We start from the raw sequence: 18823 nt of genomic DNA, 5'->3' as shown, positions 1-18823 counted from the left end.
AAAGACATACAGGTTTGTAGATTACTTGGCTTGGTATAAATGTAAATTGTCCCTCGTGTGTGTTGGATAGCGTTAGTGTGCGGGGATCGCTGGTTGGTGTGGACTCGGTGGGCCGAAATGCCTGTTTCCACGCTGTATCTCGAAACTAAACTAAAAACATGGGAAGAATAGGTCTGGCTCATACGGAGCACAAGCATCAGTGTGGGGACATTAGACTGAATAGCTTGACTCGAAGATGTATGTAAAATAACTAGTCTATCAGGCTAATTCCTGACTGATTAGTGACTATCCCTCAGCTAAATGGTCTGGTAATCAAATCCTACTTATGGATAGAAAACAAAACTATTTGGGAGATAGAACAAATATCTAAATTTATGATCCCATCAATAGTCAGGCATTATATATAGGATATAAAGGTAGCTTAATATGCTATAAAGCACATCTCAGAAATGGAGGGGAAGATTTAGCTCTCAATATATAATTACTGTTAAAGTGAAATGATCATTACAGTGACATCAGGTGAGTCAGAATGGCGCATGCTAGTGTGTGTGTGACGCTGCAGGCTGCCCCCCTCCCCCCGCAACCGCCCGTTGATGGGGACGGGACCCGACGGGTCCCACTTGGTCAACATTCTCAAACATTCTCAAATCTCAGGACTTTACAGAAAATAAAGTACTTTTAAAAAAAATTATAGCCACTGCTGTCGTGCAGGAAACAGGGGAGAGAATTAGTCCCACGGCAATCTCCCAGAAATAGCAGTGTGATAATGCCTAGATAATCTGTTTTCAATGATGTTGGTTGAGGGCTGACCATTGGGGTTGGAGAGAACACACATTTCTTCAAATGCTGCCATGGGAAATTTGCAGTCTGCCTGAGCAGACAGAGTCATGGTTTAAAATCTCATCCACAAGGTTCAATTCATCAAACACCTGTCTTTGGATTTTAACTGCACTAACTTCTACAACTGGTTGAAACAAATGATTTTCAGTTGCTGTCTGCACTTAATCCTGTTCTGTGTAAACACAGACAATCCCTGCGATACACAGTCTGTTAATTCAGTTAAGCTGCACTCTTAACAGGGTAATGCCATTCCCCCTTCCCACCCAAATATTAGGACTGAATACACATTAAAAAATAAAATATCATTTAAGTCTTAAATGCACAGTGGCGCAGCAGTTACGTTGTTGCCTTACAGCGCTAGGGACCCTGGCTCAATCCTGATTACAGGTGCTGTCTGTTCGGAGTTTGTACGTTCTCCCTGTGACTGCGTGAGTTTTCTCTGGATGCCCCGGTTTCTTCCCACATTTCAAAGACGTGAAGGTTTGTCGGTTTTCTACATTTTCATTGATCTCCATTCCCTTGTCCTGTTTTCACACCTTGCACTTCCTTATCTATACACCTCCTTATCTATGTACCTCCCACTCCCTTGACATCAGTCTGAAGAAGGGTCTCAACCCAAAACATCACCCATCCCTTCTCTCCAGAGATACTGCCTGTCCCGCTGAGTTACTCCAGCATTTTGTGTCTACCTTCCAGGTTTCTAGGTTAATTGACTTCGAACTAGTGTGCAAGTGAGCGTTGGTCAGCATGGACTCAGTGGGTCGAAGGGCCTGTTTCCACGCTGTATCTCTAAACTAAACTGCTTGACATGTGGGTAATGATTGGGTTCTCAAGATCAGAGCACCAAACTAAACATGTTTTTTCTGCATTTAAACAAGGGAGGCAGGGTGGGCCTCATAGAGGCAGAGCGGGTCAAATCAGCACTCTTCAATGGGTACTAAATGGTACTGACATACTAATCATTGTAGTCGTCAAATACATCAGTGTTCTCTGACGAGTGGTTGACCTATACGTGGGACCATGCATTAGGTCATCTGAGTCACAGTAAATTGTAGGTTCTAGTCCCAGCTCCAAAACCTTTAGCCCTAACCTGGCAGTCATTGAGGATCAGCTTTCACATGCTCTTATTCTCCCTTTCCACAGAAGACAGCCGGAGAGTGCTCCAGATTGTTCTGACAAGTTTTCTTCAAACAACATCACAGAAAAGAACAAAACACAAATTACTGGAAGAACTTAGTCAGTCAGGCAGCATCTTCGGAGTGAATGAGCAGACAATGTTTTGGGTTGGGACCCTTCTTCACACTTAAAATATCGCCTGTCCATTCCCTCTCCAGATGCTGCCTGACCCACTGAGTTCCTCCAGCATCACGTTTTGCTCAAGATTCCAGCATCTGCAGTTTCTTGTGTCTCCATCATTGAAATGAAAATGATCCGACCACTTGGCTGCATTTTGTGGCTTAAAGGTCCATCTTGAAATTTTGGAAGGTGAAACGTCAATGAAGTCCTCCACATCCTTTTGTACAGAATTGAATTTTATGTGCTTTCCGCCTGAACTTCCCCAGACTAGTATGTGGGCCAATGCAGCACAGCACCTCACAGGTCAAAGGTTATGGGAGGGAGGTTGGTGGAATAGCATCAGAGAAAGCTACAATGGAACACAAAACAAGGGCAGGAATTCTGCAGTGTAACTCAGCTGTTTTCTTCAATCACTTGTATTGTTCCATCAACGAGGAGGCGGAGAACGCATGTGATCTGGCTCCTGCAGACCAGCAGGATGTACAATTAGTAAAACAGTGATGGAAGGCACTTGAGAATGTTGGCAGGAACTGCAGATGCTGGTTTAAACCAAAGATAGACACAAAAAGCTGGAGCAACTCAGCAGGTCAGACAGTCTGAAGAAGGGTCTCGATCTGAAACGTTACCTATGGAAGGCACTTGAGTCAGCGTTGGGTGACTGTACTGCCAAGGGCATCAAGAGAGGCATTCATTTGTAGTTTTCAAAATGAAGCTGGTTGACTATCCAAAATAATTTGTGGTGGGGTGGATTTGGGATGGTGGGGAGGGGAGGGGAGTAATTTTTTTAAATTGCACTTAAATGAATCTACTGTGGATTCAATGGGCCGAATGCCCTTCTTCCATGCAGTAACTATATCATAACTTTGTATCCGGGCATCTGTGTTGTTTTTTCTGGGCCCCAGAGGATAAATCATTTCAGTGATTACGTTGGATGGAACTCTATTGTTTAACATAAGTGAGGTTGCTATTTGGAAGCAGTCTGAAGAAGGGTTTCGGCCCGAAACGTTACCTATCTCCTTCGCTCCATAGATACTGCTGCACCCGCTGAGTTTCTCCAGCATTTTTGTGTACCTTTGCTATTTGGAAGCCTGCTCAGCTCTGAAATGGCCACAAGGGGGAGCAAGGACAGGTTTGGCAAGGTGGGAGCTGAGGCTTTTTTGCGGCACCTATACTCACAATCTGAGGACAGTGGAGCACTTGCCCAACATCATGATGACAAAGTTGCGGTAAGAGATGGTCTCGCTGCTGCCACCCGTCGCTTCTGCAATCATCTTCTTCACTTCCAGGTGAGTCTTGGGAACTCCAAGTTTCTCCAGCATCTGCTTCAGGCTCATCAAGTCTGGAGGATAGGAGGAGCGGGAAAAAAATAATCAGATTTCTTGCTAAGAAAGGCAATGACATGGGCTGTTTTATTTTCTTCATTGCCTGCTGCCCCCTTTGAATGCTACACGAACCATCTCTCCACACAAGTCCTTGCGTTATGTCAAAAGGGAGCAATCACACTAAGTGCCCAGTATTTAGAATGTCCTCTCCGCCCTCGGTAACAGCACATTGAACTGGCAACAGCACCGGGAGGGCGTTACATAACCTCTGCTGCCTCAAACGCAAGAAGAAGAAGAAGAAGAATGGCTTCTGTCTGTTGTGCCTGATTCTTTGACCCTATCCTGACACTATCAAGAGGGTCAGCTATGTTGGACTATTGAAGAAGATGCACATTGGTGCTGAGATGTTGATTTGCTTGGGCTCTTGGCTGGCAACTGAATCTTCAGAACTGTACTCATTTATGAATGTAATACCATAAGGAGGAGGAACACAGGTCAGGATCCCCCAAGTGTGCACTGCCATTCTACAAGATCATGGTTCATCTACCGCCCCATCTTGTCCTTGTAACCCTTAATTCCTTTAGTGTTGGAAGATCAAAAATCTAGCGGTTTGGCCAGCTTTTGGTCACTTTTCCTAACATCTCCTCATGTTATTAGCGTCAACATTTTTGCCTTAAAACATTCCTGTAAAATGCAATAGAGCATATTATGACTTTGAAGATGTAATGTAAGTTATTGTTAGGTTTCACCTTTAAAGGAAGTTGACAGAGTTTGCTGAGTGAAGCTTGTCGTAGTGAAGGCAAAATGACCTTGGGGTTCTCCTCGAAACATTATTTGTAGAACAAGGGAGCTGGGACCAGATTAAGTCTGAACCAAAAGCGCACTTCACCGAGACTAAATCAGTGATTTTTTACTCTTGTGACTTTGAAATAGTGAATAACAGGAGTGGTGTTGGCAGAAGATAGAGTCATGTTACATTCAAAACCATTTCACTTTCATATATAAGATTATCAGTTTGATATTGTGGCCAAAATGCCAGAACTCACCAATGTCACCTTGGTCATTGAGATCAAATTCCATGTACTTCTCTGCAATAAAAAAAAGTGAGTTATTGTCAATCTCAATGTACTCACGAGGTCTTAAGAAACAAGCACAGTAACAACAGTGAAATAGCACTTTTACATGAGTAAAATAATCGAAAGGATCATAGGAATGATAATAAAAAGTTAACAAAAACTGCATGTGGAGGAGGCACAATGGTAAATAATCAAAATATTGATGTCTTAATGAATGTCTTAAACAAGAAAGGAGAAGTGAAGGGAGAGAGCGAGGCACACAGCGGAGGACAAGCAAGGTCAATTAGAAATATATTGTTTCTGTATTAAAAGCAGCAGAAAGAAATGATTACTTCTTTCATTTGGAAGATTGTTTTGAAAGTAACAAAGTAGAAAGGTGGCACTGTGGAATAGTCGACACATGCCAGCATTTTTCTGGCTGTCATGGAAGCTGCAGTGCAGAATGGGTTTGAAAAGCCATTTTCAAGTCTGTCCCTTTAAAGCTACCTTTCAGGTTGTCATCGTTGGTTGACCATTGAGTTTGATGATGTCAGTTGTGCAGTCTTCGTTGGTAAGCCTTAGAGTGGCTGGTAAGGCCAGGCATGAAGTCACACTCTCGGGGACAGTAGGGGCACAGGAAAGATGCTGCAGCAGATATGTCTTGCGTTCTCCGGCTCCAGTGACTCAGTGCCAAAGGCTTCCTTCAAAGTGGATACAGGACCTTTTGGTCAAAGCACATCGGCCTGTTCTGTCCTGGGCACAAGGCTGCCCCTCCCATGCAGGGATGATGCTGTGTTTGACGCTGCCTTCGATACAATCCTTGTATCACTTTTTTTTTAGTTATCTGGAACAAGAACTCATAAAGGAGCTGGCGTAGCATACGGAAGCTGTCCAGACGGATTACGAGGCCTGTCCAGAGCAACTGCCCCAACCCAGGCGACTATTTGTGAGCTTGCCACAAAAGCAGATGTGCAATGACACATTACAATCGCTCCACACTTACAAATCTTTATTCCTACAGCAACATTTCTTACTTTAACTATGATATCTCTACACTGAAAATGGCTCGATTGGAATCTTGCATTGTCTTTCCGCTGACTGGTTTAGCACGCAACAAATGCTTTTCACTGTACCTCGGTACACGTGATAATAAACTAAAACTGAAACTGGATCAGGGTCTTGATGCTGACCAGGCCAGCCCTGTCCAGATCTTCCAAGTTTGTCACCCTGTCCTGCCGTTCGATGCTTTATGGGGAAAGACTCCAGCTGTTTGATGTGTTTCCTGCAAAGCATCGACGTCTCACAGCCACACGAATGCTTGTGAGGACAACTGCTTTGATCTTGGTTGACAGCTTGTTGTTTCTGTGGTTCATCACACAAGAGCAGAGACAAACAAGCGTCTGCCTGACCTCGCCGATCAAGCTGCTGTTCCCACGTCAGAAGAGCTAACATTTCCCAGGCACTTGAAGTGATCTGTCTTTAGCCTTTCATGTAAAAATCTACAAACACTCAGTGATATCAAATTTCCCATTTATTCATTTTCAATGCTGAGCTGAAATATTTGACATCCATTCTGTTTCACTGTTCCACACTAACTGGACAATATCTCATATCAGTTTGTATAAAACTATATTGAATCATTGAGTCACACAGCAGAGACAGGCTCTTTGGTCCATCGCATTAGGCGCAATAATCTGCATTATTCCTATGACTTCTTATATCCATATCAATTTCCCCACGCCTCATCAATTATCCTGCCATCTATCAGCACCAGGGGCAATTTACAATCGACAATGAATCTTCCAACCAGCATATCTTTGGCATGTGGGTGGAAATCAAAGCACCTGTGTGAAATATGTATGGTCACAAGGATAATCAAATTCAACTCAGACAATACTCAAAATCAGGAGAGACGTAGGTAGAATAGACAAGTTATAGATTCATGAAAATGGGTAATTACTCAAATGGAAAAAAACCTCCTGTGCCACCGGGGAAAAGAGGAAGAAATTGGGTCCAATTCAACAGCTATTTCAAAAACTAGATTTATTTGACCATAAATTCTCAATAACATAGCAGCCTCTTCCATCCTCCCAGAGTCTATTAGCATGACAGACTGTGTTGTGCAATGAACTGGATTTGATTAGAGAGCGGAAGGTAAAGGAACCCCTAGGAGGTAGTGACCATAATATGATAACATTCAACATACAGTTTGAGAAGGAGAAGATCAAATCAGATGTGTCGGAATTAACTGTTGAGTAACTACAGAGGCATGAGGGAGGAGCTGGATGACGTTGATTGGAAAAGGGGCCCTAGCAGGAATGACAGTGGAGCGGCAAGAGCAAAGGTTTCTGGGAGTAACTCAGAAAATGCAGGATTTTATCTCCCAAAGAGGAAGAAAGATTCTCAGGGGAGAATGAGGCGAGCATGGCTGTCAAAGGGAGTCAAAGGCAGCATAAAAGTAAAAGAGAAGGTGTATAACATAGCAAAGATTAGACGGAAGCTTGGTATTGGGAAGCCAACAGAAGGCAACAAAACAGCAATAAGCGGAGAAAAGATGAAATGTGAAGATAAGCTTGCCAATAATATAAAAGAGGACACCAGAAGATTCTTCAGATATATAAGGAGTAAAGGAGAGGGATGAGTGGACATTCGACTGCTGGAAAATGTTGCTGGAGAAGTAATAATGGGGAATAAAGAAAAGGTGGATGAACCGAGTACGTTTTTCGTGGCAGTCTTCATAGCAGAAGACAACAGCAAAGGGCCAGATATTCAAGAGTCGGGGCAGAATATAATGGACTTGCAATTATGAAGAAGAAGGTACTTGGGCAGCTGAAAGGTCTGAAGGTGGTTGTCACCTGGACCAGATGGATTACATCAACAATTGGGAAACCAATGCCAAGGACAGGAAACTCTGGCGAACCATCGTACAAGAAGGAACAGCGACCTTCGAAGCCATGAGATGTGCAGAATTAGAAGTAAAATGAAGAAAACGGAAAGAGAGGAAGCAACAACCAATGCCCGATCTGCCATCTGGAATTACCTGTCCTGAATGTCGAAGAACTTTCAAAGCCAGGTTTGGATTCATAAGCCACTTGAGAGTTGATAAAAACAACAGAACGTAGACCATCGTCCTCGACCTCGAGGGATAGCCACGACGACGAGAATGATAACGGGAATGATTGGGTTAACGTACGATAAGTGTTTGACGGCTCTAGGCTTTGTGCCAAATAAATTGAAGAGAGAAGAGCAGGAGGTGCCAATGCGGGATACCTTGCATTTAGTTGTTGTTTAATGTCATTGCTGGCAACACACACACACACACAGGAATCGCTGCTGACACTTAAATACCAAGCAGATACTCAGCACCAAGGGACGTGACAGAGGCTGAATGTGATACTGACACCAATGGACTTAAACATGATTAATGTGGAATATTACAGAATACTGAACAAGATTTAACAAGGAAACTGGGCCATTCTGTCACTTACTTTTGAAAGATTCCAGATTTTCTGCTAAGTTTTCTTCATCTTTATATTTTTGATCTTCCAGAAATTCCTGGAACAGAGAATTTCTAAATGTAACATTTTTATAACACTAAACAGGACATCCTCACTGTAAATAAATCACCAGGCTCAACAATTCCAGTGAGTGGGTCATTCTAAAACTGAAGAGGGGACACTGAATTCCAATTTACGCAGCCCACAATAGCTTTGTGGTAGAGCCGCTCTTGAGAGTTTGCGAGAGGGGTAACGAGATCTGGGGATACTTTGAAGGCACTGTCTTGAGAAATGTTGAATGGTTTGAATGTACCTGTGATCTTGGAGAGGTCTGAATTGTGAGAGGCTGGAATTTACATTTTTGCATAAATAGAAATACCAAATTCTGGGCACGATCCCAATTGCAATAACAATGGGTGGCGCAGTAGCACAGCGGTAGAGTTGCTGCCTTACAGCGCCAGGGATCCGAGTTGAATCCTGACTATGGGTGCTGTCTGTACGGAGACAGTACGTTCTCCCTGTGACCGCATGGGTTTTCTCCGGGTGCTCCGGTAGTCTGAAGAAGGGTGTCGGCCCGAAACGTTGCCTATTTCCTTTGCTCCATAGATGCCGCCTCACCCGCTGAGTCTCTCCAGCATTTATGTCTACCTTTCACAATGCAACTTGTTTTAACATAGAAAGTGAGAGAAAATATTGGAAATTCCCCTCTCCCAACACATGGTGTAAAATAATATCTTTTACTTTCCGAAGTTGAATTTAACACTGCCAATAATTCAACTAAAGACTCACAGTGGGATTTGCACGCTCTTGGTTGCAAACCCCTGACACACACTGTCCATCTTGCATTCCACTCTTTCAGCACACCCCTCTCTTTCCCCCTCCCTCCCTCCCTCCCGTGTCTTTGGGCAGGTACAAGGTCGGAGGGGGCAGGCTGGGAGGAGCATCGCCACTGGCCCTTTATCATCAAAGATAATACATTTTAAATGGAGCTTGAAGGGCACATACATGTGTTTGCGCCAGTTTCCAGGACATGTATGCACAACCTCCAAAAAATGGTAAGTTTAAATGTCTCCACACACCCCTGCCTGTGGCTATCAAACTTCTCCTTACATCCACCTTTGCCTCGTCTATTTCACCAAATTCTGACTGCTCTCTGCAAAAAAAAAAAATTCTAATGACTGAATGACTTTTCCCTAATCCAATGTTATATTATTCACACATCAGTTACTTCAGTGACTGTGAATGATCTGCAGCTGTGGCTGACAAGTGGGAAGTGTGACCTCCAATGGAGTGTCGTACCACGGAAACATTTGGTTCTGACAAAGAATTAGCAAAGAACTTATAAGTCATAATCCTTCTTCAGACATCATAAAGCAAGCCACAGACAGCCAAGAAGTTTATTTTTTGGAAGTGTGGTCAGTGTTGTAAAAGTAAGAAAATATGTCAGTCATTTTATACACCACTAGCTCCCATACACCACCAGCTCCTTCCTATAAGATAGCGACCAGTTAATGTTTTTTTTATTAATAACTAAAAAATACTCACCCAGAACAATAGGAAAAAAAACGACTCTTTTAGCATGGACTTCAGGGACAGAATCACCTCCTTTCACAATGAAGGTACACAGAAATGCTGGAGAAACTCAGCGGGTGCAGCAGCATCTATGGAGCGAAGGAGATAGGCAACGTTTCGGGCCGAAACCCTTCGTCAGACTGATAGGGAGTGGGGGGAGGCGGGGAGAAGAAAACTTTCACAATGAAATGATTTGATCATCCATCTCACTAATTCTCTTTGTGCATCGGGCATCAACCAAAAGAACAGGGGTGGACCGTTCAGCCCCTTCATTCTGTCCCGTCCCATCCCGTTAGGTCTATAAGTGGACCAAGAATGCATCTTCTATTGGGTGTACAAGACCAGGGTAATCACCTCCTGAATGATGTATCTTTCTGGGAGAAGGCTGTGAATACCAGGATCCCAGGCAGAACGAGAAGTACGGTTTGCATCAAAAAATTGATAAATATTTGAAAGAGAATAAAAACTGCAAGAATGTGGGGAATGAGCCTTGGAACAGGACTAACCAGATCACTCTACCAAAGAAATGGCGTAGCTTGAGGCTTACATCAGGCCTCCTCATAAACCTTGGGCTGTTTAAGGAACAGGGTGAGTGGTTAGTTTGGTACCTGGGAAAAGCAAGTTGAATGAGTCATTTTTTGTTTGTTTAAGAAGACAATCGACACAGGATAAACCATTATGCAAGTACTTTTACAATAGACAATAGGTGCAGGAGTAGGCCATTCGGCCCTTCGAGCCAGCACCGCCATTCATTGTGATCATCCACAATCAGTAACCCGTTCCTGCCTTTTCCCCATATCCCCTGACTCCACTATCTTTAAGAGCTCTGTCCAACTCTCTCTTGAAAGCATACAGAGAATTGGCCTCCACTGCCTTCTGAGGCAGAGAATTCCACAGATTTACAGCCCTCTGTGAAAAAGTTTTTCCTCATCTCCGTTCTAAATTGCTTACCCCTTATTCGTAAACTGTGGCCCCTGGTTCTGGACTCCCCCAACATCGGGAACATGTTTCCTGCGCCTACCGTGTCCAAACCCTTAATAATCTTATATGTTTCAATGAGATACCCTCTCATCCTTCTAAATTCCAGAGTATACAAGCCCAGCCACTCCATTCTATCAACATATGACATTCCCGCCATCCCAGGAATTGTGAGGAAGAAGATCGTGTGGGTGAAGATTGAGTCTTTATGGTTTCCCTCTTAAAGATAAACTATGAAGTAAATTCTCAAAAAATGCAAGTCAGCAGTGGCTTAAAAAGAGCACTTTAAAGTAAAGGGATGCAGAAGTAAATAGGATTCATGGATCCATATTGATTGATTGATTGAAAGATGCAGCATGGAGATGTCACCTATCTTTTTATCTCCAGGGATGCTGCCTGACCCTCTGTGTTACTCCAGCACTTTGTGTCTATCTATGGAAACATGCCCTTTGGCCCACCCAATCCACTCTGACCATCGATCACACGTTCACTCTAGTTCTCTGTTATCCCACTTTCATATCCACTCCCTCCACACTGAGAGCAGCTTACAGAGGCCAATTAACCTACAAACCTGCACATCCATGGAAGGTGGGAGGAAACCGGAGCACCCGGAGGAAACTCACCCGCTCACAGAGAGAAGTTGCAAGCTCCTCACAGATGTACCTGGGGTCAGGATCAAATCCAGTCTCTGGCGCTATGAGACAGCAGCTCTACCATCTGCACCACTGGAAGATCCAGCATGGATCTCCCCACCAGTAATTTTGCCTGTATTCTGCCAGTGCCACACTGGGAGGGTTTGCCCAGATTGTGTGCCTCTACCTGGAGCAGGGAGTTGAAACTTACTGCTCCTGACTGTCCTGAAAGATAACTCCGAATCTATGATGTGTGATTCGCATTATCTTCATCACAGGACTGTGCTCAGCCCTGTGACTTCATCCCGGGCTGAGCACAGGCAGACTGGCTGCCTGTCTTAGGTTGAAGGCTCCGAGAAGAGAGAGTCTGCCACCTGCTGATTAGGACCGAGCTCTGGTCTTAAACTGACCTGCGCTGCATTACATTACAGAATATTCCAGCTTGAAACCCAACGCTCAGTGAAACTGACCCAGGGTTTCCATGATGTTCATGTAACACAGTTCCTAAAGTAACCAAATTAAACAGCCTTGTTGCTGTGGGAATCCACTGTCCTGAGGATTCGACTGCAATTTTAACATCCATCCCAGATTTGGTAACACTCTAAAGACTATTAAGCAAGACTTTTTTATTTATCATGTAGAAATGCAATTTCGTTCAAACCAAGCTGTTTGAATGACAATAAAAGGCATTCTATTCTATTCTATTCCTCAGGATAACAAAGATATTGCAATAATGTGTAATAGGTGCTATAATTTATTAAACCAATGTCGCAGTGATAGATCTACTTTCCGGAAATTGTATTCTTGGCAGCTAACATCTGTCACAGCCGACACCCAAGAAAATATTAAGATCCAGAGTATTTAAGAGTAACAAAAAGCCACAAGGAATACCCAGGGCAAATGTAGGTGAAACCTGTCAATGATTATTACTACCAGTAATAATATCGGCATAAGTAAACAATTTAGTATTATCTTATAACAAGGTACACAAAAAAGCTGGAGAAACTCAGCGGGTGCAGCGGCATCTATGGAGCGAAGGAAATAGGCAACGTTTCGGGCCGAAACCCTTCTTCAGACGGAATCTTGTAACAATACTGGTAACTCCAGCCCTTTTTTATTTGTTGAAGGGATATGGGGTTAACAGACAGAGCCAGCACTCAATTCCACATCCCTAGTTGTCTTTGAGAAGGTGGTGGTGAGCTGCCCACTTGAACCTCTTCAGTCCTTGAGGTGTGGGTGCAGCCACAATGCTGTTCGGGAGAGAGTACCAGGATTTTGATCCATCTATGTTGAGGGAATAGCCATATATTTCAAAGTCAAGGGTGGTGTGTGGTTTGGGGGCCATCTTCCAGGTTATGGTGTCCCATTGGTTCTACTGCTCTTGCCCTTCTAAATGGTAGAGGTTGTGGGTTTGGAAGATGCTAAGGAGTCTTGGCGAATTGCTGCCGTACATCCTGTAGAAGGTACACACCACTGCTACTGTGAATGAAGCAAATTGGATGAACAGCACCTCATGTTTCGCTTGAGCGGCTTGCAACCCAGCTGTATTAAAATTAATTTCTCCAACTTCAAGTAACCCTTGCATCCCCTCTCTCCATCCCTCTCCCACCCTAGTCATGGTAGTAGTTTCACTGTCATCCTGTCGAGTTTCATTGTCTGTATAACTCATTATTACCTAGCAAACAGCCAACAATTGTGGGCTCCGCCTTGCCTTGATCATGGTTACTTTTTGCATATCTTTCATTCATTTGTTCTATATCACCGTCTATATCTCTTATTTCCCTTGACTCTCCGTCTAAAGATGGGCCTGGACCTGAAACATTACCTATACCTTTTCTCTAGAGATGGTGCCTGACCCCCAAGTTACTCCAGCATTTTGTGTCTATCTTAGGTTTAAACCCGCATCTGTGGTTCCTTACTACACATTGTGCCTTTCATGTGGGCTACAATGTCTGGGATGGTGCGGAGCCTCTTGAGTGTTGTTGAAGCTGCAGTCATCCAGGAAGGTGGAGAATATTCCATCAGACTTCTAACGTGAGCATTGTAGAGGCAGGTAGACTAACATTTGAGGAGTGAGGAAGCAACGATGGGCCGAATGGTCTAATTCTACTCCTATAGCTTGTGAACTCAAGGGACAAATTGTTTCACTGCTCCTACTGTGCTCCACTGTCAGAGGTGCAATGTCAAACGAGGCATTAAACCATAGGACATATAAGATAATTCTTACAGAGATGAGTTGGGAAGTTCTCTGCAGTGTTCTGCTATTATTTATTCCTTAACTACAGCAGATTATCTGTTTATTGTCACATCACGAGGTGCAGATGGCACTAAAGTAATAGAGAACAACACAGAGCTACAAGGACCCAAGTTTGCTCATGATCTCAGTGCTATCTGTGTGGACTTTACACGTTTGCCTCATAAATGCCTGCATTTCCTCTCAGCGCACCTGTTTCCTCCCACATCACAAGGAATTGGCGGTGGGGTAATTATTTTCCTCTCACATCCTGTACTATGGATAAATGTTAAAAAGGGTAACTTATTGGGAAAGAGAATGAATTTGCAGGATTTCAGGGGAATAAAGCAGGTGGAAAATTGGTGCATTGGGATTGGTCTTCTTGGATCCGGCATGGACCGATGGGCTGAATGGCCTGCTCCTGCACTGTAATAAGCATAAAATACGTGGTATAATCAGGAATGGTCTCCTGAAAAGGTAGTGGATGGAGATTCAACAGTTTCTTTCATGATAGAACAGGAAGAGTATTTTGAAGTGAGAGGTCTGTTGTGTGGGACGAGGGAACAGGACAAACTAGAGCTCAAATATCCTCCTGCTCACCACATCGTTTCAGGATCCTGTGAAGTTTTAAACACATTCTTCTGACATTCCTGTGTTACTCGGTGCATCCCATCTGAATCAGTCCAGCATGATGAATAGTTGTTTGCAAGTGACACACCATGTCTTTAAAGCACCAAGGAACCATCAATTTATAATCCTTCTCTAGAGATTACAAATCCTTTAATATAGTTTACATATTAAACCTTATCTAAGGGACAAGATGGTTCTCGACAGGAGGATTGCTCATGCTCCAGGACTGCCCTGGAACCCGCAGGGATTAAAGATTCATCTCCAGAATACTCATGATATTATGTAGATTATTAATCAATCATCACAGTGAAAATAAGGCCAATTGGATGAAAATGTTATTGCTGCGAAGGAAATTTGGGCAATTTTATTTTTTCTTGATTGCATTATAAACGTAATGGAGACGGAAGAAAAAGGTGTTTTGGCTTAAAGACAGAAATCATTCCAACCAGATAATTAAGTTACCTTTGAGGTTTCCATGAGGTGGGAGGTGGGAGGAGCACCCAGAGGAGGACTCATGCAAGAGTTACTCTGTCGCAAGCCATGAGCCAAAATCTTCAGGAATATGAGTATATATTGTATTTACTCAACTGTTGTGTTTACTCAACAATAAATCCATCAAAAACAACCGAGTGCATTGTTGACAGTTTATATAATGCAACATTGGAGCAGGTTATTCAGCCCTTCATGGTGTACGTCAGCATTTGGAAAGACTTTCACCAAACCCCTGTTCATATTCTTTCCCTATTTTTAAAGTCATGTTTAATAATCATCAGTTTTGATGCAAACTCTTCATTTTTTACTGTAAACTGAAACTGTTGGGTGAACCAAGAAGTGTGAAATACTTTACAGACACTAGTTAATGCCCTCCACTCCACCACATGCACAAACGTGGTTACACTCAGGCACAAACTCACCCACAAGAAAACATTCAGAGCCCAGCCCAGAATTCCACAAACACTCATGCAGACAAATAAACACAATCACACACACACCTCCAGCACAGAACTGTGTGTGCAAGATATGAATCACATCAATGGTCACCTCACCTATACCTGTCGATTAAAGTGTGCCACTTCTCTCTTCAAGCGAACATTTTACCAGATAATTTTTCTTGAAGAAAACAATTCATTAATCAGCATCATTTCAATGCCATTTTCTGCTCAGTTTTATATTTCGGATTATCACAGAATTGTCAGTACAGTACAGAAGCCAATCTTGCCCGTCATTCCTTTTGGACTGATTCCATTTCAGTTATCAAATCTAATCATATAGGTCAATAACAGTGAATCTCCCTGACACAATGTTCCATTGATGGGATGTTTGTTATTGGAACATTGACTAGACCACAAGGATTCTACAACAATGCTATCCTGTTATATACTGCCTTTAACAATGTTGCTCGACAAGGTGCTCGACAGGAACATTATCAAACAACATTTAACACATCAAGAAAGATGAAAGAAATGTTTACGGGCAATGAGGGGTAAAGGTTTTAGACAATAGACAATAGGCGCAGGAGTAGGCCATTTGGCCCTTCGAGCCAGCACCGCCATTCAATGTGATCATGGCTGATCATCCCCAATCAATACCCCGTTCCTGTCTTCTCCCCATATCCCTTGACTTCGCTATTTTTAAGAGCCCTATCTAGCTCTTGAAAGCATCCAGAGAACATGCCTCCACCCCCTCTCAGGCAGAGAATTCCACACTCACCACTCGAGATTCCTCGAGTTTAGCACACAAGCAGCTGAAAGGTTGACCAGACAAGGTGGAACAATGTGTGTAAGAAGCGAGAACTGGAGGACAGTCTCTGGAGGCCTTGGGCTTGAAGATGATTATAGAAAAAGGCAGGACATGGTCAAGGGGGGCTTTCAATATGAGGATGAAAACTTTTAAATCAACACATTGCCAAGCATGGAATATGTGTATAAGAAGGAATTGCAGTTGCTGGTTTACACCAATGATCGACACAAAAAGCTGGAGTAACTCAGTGGGTCAGGCAGCATCTCTGGAGAAAAGGAATGGGTGACGTTTCAGGTTGAGACCCTTCATCAGTGTAATTCAGCAAACACAGGGTTACTAAAACAGGAGGTACACAAAAATGCTGGAGAAACTCAGCGGGTGCAGCAGCATCTATGGAGCAAAAGAAATAGGCAACGTTTCGGGCCGAAACCCTTCTTCAGACAAAACAGGACTTGGTACAAACTCAGATTTGGGCTAAATAAATTTGGAGTTCACATTTATGCAGACACAACAAGATTTGTGTCTGACAAAGAATACTGCTCAGCAGCCACAAATATCTGTAATTCCACTGAATAAGTGTGGGCTGTGGAAGAATGGGAACGCTGAATTACTGGCTGTGGAATTATTCAGACAAATGCCAGTCTATTATTAATGGACAGATACGTACCACAGTAATTGTAACCCATGTCCCTCCTCCCCACAACCATAACTGTGGAATCACTTCTGCTTTCATGATTGATGCTGGCTTAAAACACTCATGACTAGCTGGCTTTATACTGTAGTGGGAACTCCCTCAGAATCACGACTCCCAGTACACAAAGACACTTCTGATTCACCTCTGCACAGCTGGTGCCAAGCACCTGCCCAGTTCTGGTGCTTGGACTCAATCCAGATACTGATGTCCTCAGACAGAACAGCACACTTGGGCCAACTCGTGAGCATCCCATGAATGCCAATGTAAGCAATCCCCTTCCAGCGTGGTGCTGCCTTCCAAGCTGGGGAGCGTACAAAGTTGGTAGCAGATTAGTGTAATTGTCGATCCGCTGCCTGGACACGAGCCAACTTCACGTTTACCTCCTGCAGTCTGGCGATCCGCCACAGTGATGAGCGAGCGAGCGAGCATGTGGTTGGGGGGGAGAATGCAGTTATTGTTTTGTCCCGCTTAAATCTAACTAGCACTGATCCAAGACCCATCTGTCAGTGCGCATCTCAACCCTGTCCTTAATTAGAACAGGAAGCCAGAACCATAACTTAAACCGTTGTGGAAAGTGGGTCGTTACTAATTACACATCCTTGGCAGTTTACCAGTGCTGAGTGTCTGCATTTTCTTTCACCATTTTAAGCCCCTGCTCTGTATTTTGGGGCATTACCACATAGAATAGAGGACTCTTAGCTCAGTGGCAGCTTTCCCTCCTCAGAGCCAGAGGATTTGAACCCTGTTCCAAACTGTCTTGACGAGCTCCAGCTCAGAAGGTGAGATTGATGTCCAGTGGAGGTCAAGAATCCATTTGGACACCCTGCCCATTGCATGTGTGGTTGGAGCCCTTAAAACCTTCCTTGACCACGAAGGGGCAATTTGTCGGCTGCTATAAATGCAACTGCAGCCAAATAGCCATGTTCACATCTTGATCTGTCTGAGAGATTTCAGAACTAAGAGATTATAGATATTATAGAAATTTTTTTAACAGGCTCAGGAGAGTAATGGGCAACCCTACAGAGATCTTCAACATATTGATTGAAATTTGCGGCCTTGAACCAGGCCCTTGATCACATCGACCCTTGATCACACTCTTTCTGTTGTCCGATTTTTGGCAGCAACTCCCCACACACTCGGGGCAATTTTTGAGAGGGCAATTAACCAACTTATCCGCATGTATTTGGGATATGGGAGGAAACCCAGGCGGTAACAGGGAGAACGGATAAACTCCACACAGACAGCACCCGAGGCCAGGATACAAACCGGGAATCTGGCGCTGTGAGGCAGTGGTTCTATCGTAAGTTCTTAATGGGTCAGGTGTTGAAGATATTTTCCATTTTGTACATGAAACCAAAATTAGGGTTCGTTAATACAAGATGATCAATAACAATTCCATAAGGGAATCAGGATTAAACTCTTTGCCCAGAGATTGTTGAGAATGTGGAATGCTGAGGGAACAATTGAGGCAAATGTACATTTAGAGGGAATGAGATGAATGGGAGAGAGAAAGGAATGGAAGAGTAACAATGGCAACAGGTGAAATGAAAAAGCAGGGAGTGAGTTCCTGTTGAAGATTAAAGTAGTGATGATACCTGGGGTTGAACGGCTGGGGTCTGTGCTGCAAACATTTTGAAGCGCTGTTAATCAGCTTGAGGTGCAGCACTTTTCAAGGGAACAAAATGTATGGGGAGAAAAACAGTTAGAACCGTTAGACCATTCATTCACTCACGCAAGGATGAATAAGTGGACGGGAATTTCTTTACTTTTAAATAGAAACAGAAATATGGTTTTGAAGTGGTATGCTCCATTGGTTGACAGGAGATGTGGAACAATGAACAAGGCTGCAATGCCTGTTGATGGAGTGGCATTTATGCTGCGAAACAGTCATCTGGTCCTTCACACCAGGTGGCTCGGAGCTACAGGACGAAACTCATGGATAATCGACAAAATTTACTGCTGTTCACCAAGCAATTAAACTCTGGTTGACACACGCCAACACTATATGCATGCTAAACGGTCGTGCGACCTTAAGAATTTTGTAGCCACTATCCAAGGAGGTTATTTTGCAATTTGCAAAACGGTCCGTTCTGTGAAAAGGTTTATATTGGAAATTCAGCTAAAGCCATTTTATGAAAGGGGGTCCTCTTTTTGAGGGACATGGAAGGGACATGGTTTTCTCCTCATTATATCTGATAATGACACGATAGTCACAGATTGCTTTTATTTTACGCCTGCTTGGAGTGTGTGTGTGAATGACATGTTTATCTTGCCCAGTAGGTCCATTCCCATCATTAATCGGGGTCAGTCCTTCCTAATCTAAAAGATAGGTCT

The 18823-nt window shown here is 43.5% G+C and overlaps 1 protein-coding gene across 1 annotated transcript in view; it reads right to left on the bottom strand.

Moving 5' to 3' along the window:
* aif1l (allograft inflammatory factor 1 like) overlaps nt 1–18823 on the bottom strand; it is a 28366-nt gene that overhangs the window by 2705 nt on the left and 6838 nt on the right. The window contains exons 3-5 of the mRNA XM_033048693.1: nt 8002–8068; nt 4505–4546; nt 3313–3475 (exon numbers count right to left, since the gene is read on the bottom strand). Of these exons, the coding sequence (XP_032904584.1) occupies nt 3313–3475; nt 4505–4546; nt 8002–8068 (272 nt within the window). The remainder of the gene's footprint in view (nt 1–3312; nt 3476–4504; nt 4547–8001; nt 8069–18823) is intronic.

This window comes from Amblyraja radiata, chromosome 32 (genome assembly GCF_010909765.2).
Source record: "Amblyraja radiata isolate CabotCenter1 chromosome 32, sAmbRad1.1.pri, whole genome shotgun sequence".
In the NCBI taxonomy this organism is placed as follows: Eukaryota; Metazoa; Chordata; class Chondrichthyes; order Rajiformes; family Rajidae; genus Amblyraja; species Amblyraja radiata.
This window is presented reverse-complemented; position numbering and strand designations above follow the sequence as displayed.